General features: G+C 38.1%; 1 protein-coding gene across 1 annotated transcript in view; it reads left to right on the top strand.

Moving 5' to 3' along the window:
• The window catches only part of gas7a (growth arrest-specific 7a), a gene marked incomplete at its 5' end in the record, with an annotated part of 7244 nt that extends 4653 nt beyond the window's left edge, over window positions 1-2591 (top strand). The window contains 1 exon segment of the mRNA XM_014034056.1: window positions 1074-2591. Coding sequence (XP_013889510.1) covers window positions 1074-1187 — 114 coding nt within the window.
• Window positions 2592-2850: the final 259 nt, after the last annotated feature.

Raw genomic sequence — 2850 nt, 5'->3', positions numbered from 1 at the left:
TCTCAGGCCTGTGCGAGACCTGCTTTGAGGCAGTAACTCCTGTTTCTTCACTCGAGGTGACCCCTACAATATAATACAATAATTGTTCCACACTTTATTTACTGTGTTGAAGTCTGGGGTAAAACAATTACAAATCCTATTTTTATTTTACAGAAAAGAGCAGTAAGAATTATCACCAGAAAACATTACTGTCACCCTTCAAATATATTATTTTGTAAATGAAAATTATTAAAATTTTATGAGTTGTTTGATTATAATATTTTGCAGCTTATGTATAAGGCTCATAAAAATGTTACCTTTAAACATTCAGTTATATTTTGTTAAGAGAGAAAGTTCTTATAATGTTAAAGGACAGGAGATGTTTGTGAAACCTAGAATTTCGAACAAACTTGAAGGACCGATGTACTACGAGTTCAAGTTCAGTTTATTTATACAGCTCCAAGTCCCAACACACGTTGTCTCAGGACACTGTACATAAAAAGAACAATGTAAAGAAGAAAGCAGCAGATTGTGTTGAATCACTTCATCACAGTCTCCATCCTGAGCAAACGGTGGAGAGGAAAAACTCCCTGCTAATCAGGAAGAAAGCTCCAGCAGAACCAGGCTCAGGACAGGTCCACTTCAAGGAATAAGATTGTGGAATAATCTGGAAAGTGATTTTAAAAATGTTGGTTCAATGTATTGCTTTAAGAAAAAGATAAAAATAAGTTTGTTAAAGAAATATGAAACTGTATAATGTATATCTAAGTTGTTGTTTGAGAATATATTGAAGTTTTTATTTAGTTTTTTCTTGATTATTATTGCTTTAAATTAATTATAGAAAAAAGGGCAGAAATAATATTTTTTCTTCTTTTTGCCTCCTTTCATTTCAGTTTAATTTGTATATATTTTTTGTTTTTAACGTGTATACATTTTTTGTTTTAAATGAAATGAATAAACCAACTAAACTAAACTAAATAAATAGAGTTGATGGTATTTTGAAGCTGCAGGAGGAGACAGGAACAGAATAAAATAGGTAAATCTTGGTGTTTTAACCCTCTAACCTGAGTAACGTCAGCAGTGTGTTCTTGCAGACGGTGGAGCCGGTGGACCAGCTGCTGCAGAGCGTGGATCCAGCCAAAGACAGGGAGCTGTGGGTGAAGGAGAACAAAACCAGCGAGGTCCGGCCCGTGGACATGGACATATAGCRCCGGTACCGCCCGGCAGGACCACGTGTGCACAGAACTCTCCATGGACGGTGCATGTTCAGACCTGTGAGGTGTTGCTCATCCTCTCTGACCAGAACCACGAACAGGTCCAGAGAAACCAGAACCAGGATCAAAGTACCAGCATGCTCCTTCTAAATTCTCCCTCATCATAACCAACGAGCTAATGAATGCCATCCAACATACTCTGCTGTTCACTGTTGTAAATGATAAAAATAATAATGATTCAGTGTTTTTCAAATCCTTTAGTTCCGTTTTTCATGTTTGATCAAATGAAACACAAACAGAAAACGAACACCTGATTTATTTTAGCTGTAGCTCTGAAGCACACCGAGACGTAACAGTAATTATACTGTATTCTCATTATTTTCTTTTTGCTGGTTCGTTTTGGTGGAAATGCATGTTTTGAACGTGTTTTTGCTCTGAGCAGAAAGCTGCCCAGTCTGTGGAAACCCGATGGTTGTTTCTGTGTAGTTGGTTGAATTTGCACACGTTGAAAATGTTAATTATTTCATTCTCAAAGACTTTCTATATAAAAACAACAAAGTGTCCAGCGTTAATGTCCGGTGACCTCATGTTTTCAGAACACTCAGTGTTTTGGAATCGATAATTYGCACCACCACTCCCATCAGGTGGTGGATCAGACTTAGGCCAGGGTCCGTTTGGGATCAGTCTGGAGAAAAAAACAAAAAAAGGTGGTCCAAGTTTCACTGAAACACCTTTTAGTGCCTAACGGTTTATATATCTGGAATGTCCTTGATATATTCTCTGCATCCGTGTACATTTGTACATACTGGCTTAAATGTGTTTTGACTCCACAACGTTGTTCCTTTTCTTTTCTGTAAACATGCAGGAAATATTTCACGGTGGAGTTCAGTAAAACAAAAAGGGTCGACATGCAGAAGAAAGAAAGTTTTATGAAAATATGAGTTGAGAAAAAAAATCCTGGATTTTCTGTTTTAGAGTTTGTTGAAGCAAAAACCAGCTCCAAAGTACAAAAGCCTGCATGTACAGTGTGTGTTTACATGTGTGTGTGTGTCTTTACATTTCTCTGTGGTCCGTTTGTTCTGGGTTTATTGGTTTTTTAAAGGACAAACCCATTTGCCTGCAGACGTTTGTGCATCGGTCTTCTAGAAACACAAGATGCTGATTTGTTTTGTGCTTCAGGAAGAATCTGAAGCTAGAGTCTTTGTTGTTCCATCGATGTGTGTCGTGTCGTGTCCCGTTCTCTTCCTGATGACGTAATGTTTGAGTTTACTGCCCCGGTGTGATGAACGTTTACCTCCAATCCAACGTTTTAGGAACGTTTGATCATACGTGACCTCTGTCCAGATTGTGAACTGAGCAATGCAGTGTACAAAATAAATCTCCTCTTTGAAAATTAAACGGAGCAGTGTGTCATTACGTAACTGTGCTGCCAGGCTGGGGTTTTACACATGTTGCATCTGTTACTAAAMCCTTTTTATAAGAACAAAACATCCAATGAGTTAAAACTATACATCCTCCATGACTGCAACATATCTAAAAACATTAGCATGGATGGATGGATGGATGATGGATGATGGATGGATGGATGATGGTTGGATGGATGAATGGATGATGGATGGATGATGGATGGATGGATGGATGGATGGATGGATGGATG

This window comes from Austrofundulus limnaeus, unplaced genomic scaffold (genome assembly GCF_001266775.1).
Source record: "Austrofundulus limnaeus strain Quisiro unplaced genomic scaffold, Austrofundulus_limnaeus-1.0 Scaffold1952, whole genome shotgun sequence".
Taxonomy (NCBI): Eukaryota; Metazoa; Chordata; class Actinopteri; order Cyprinodontiformes; family Rivulidae; genus Austrofundulus; species Austrofundulus limnaeus.
Note: the sequence above shows the minus strand (reverse complement) of the source record. Positions and strands in the feature narration are given on the sequence as shown.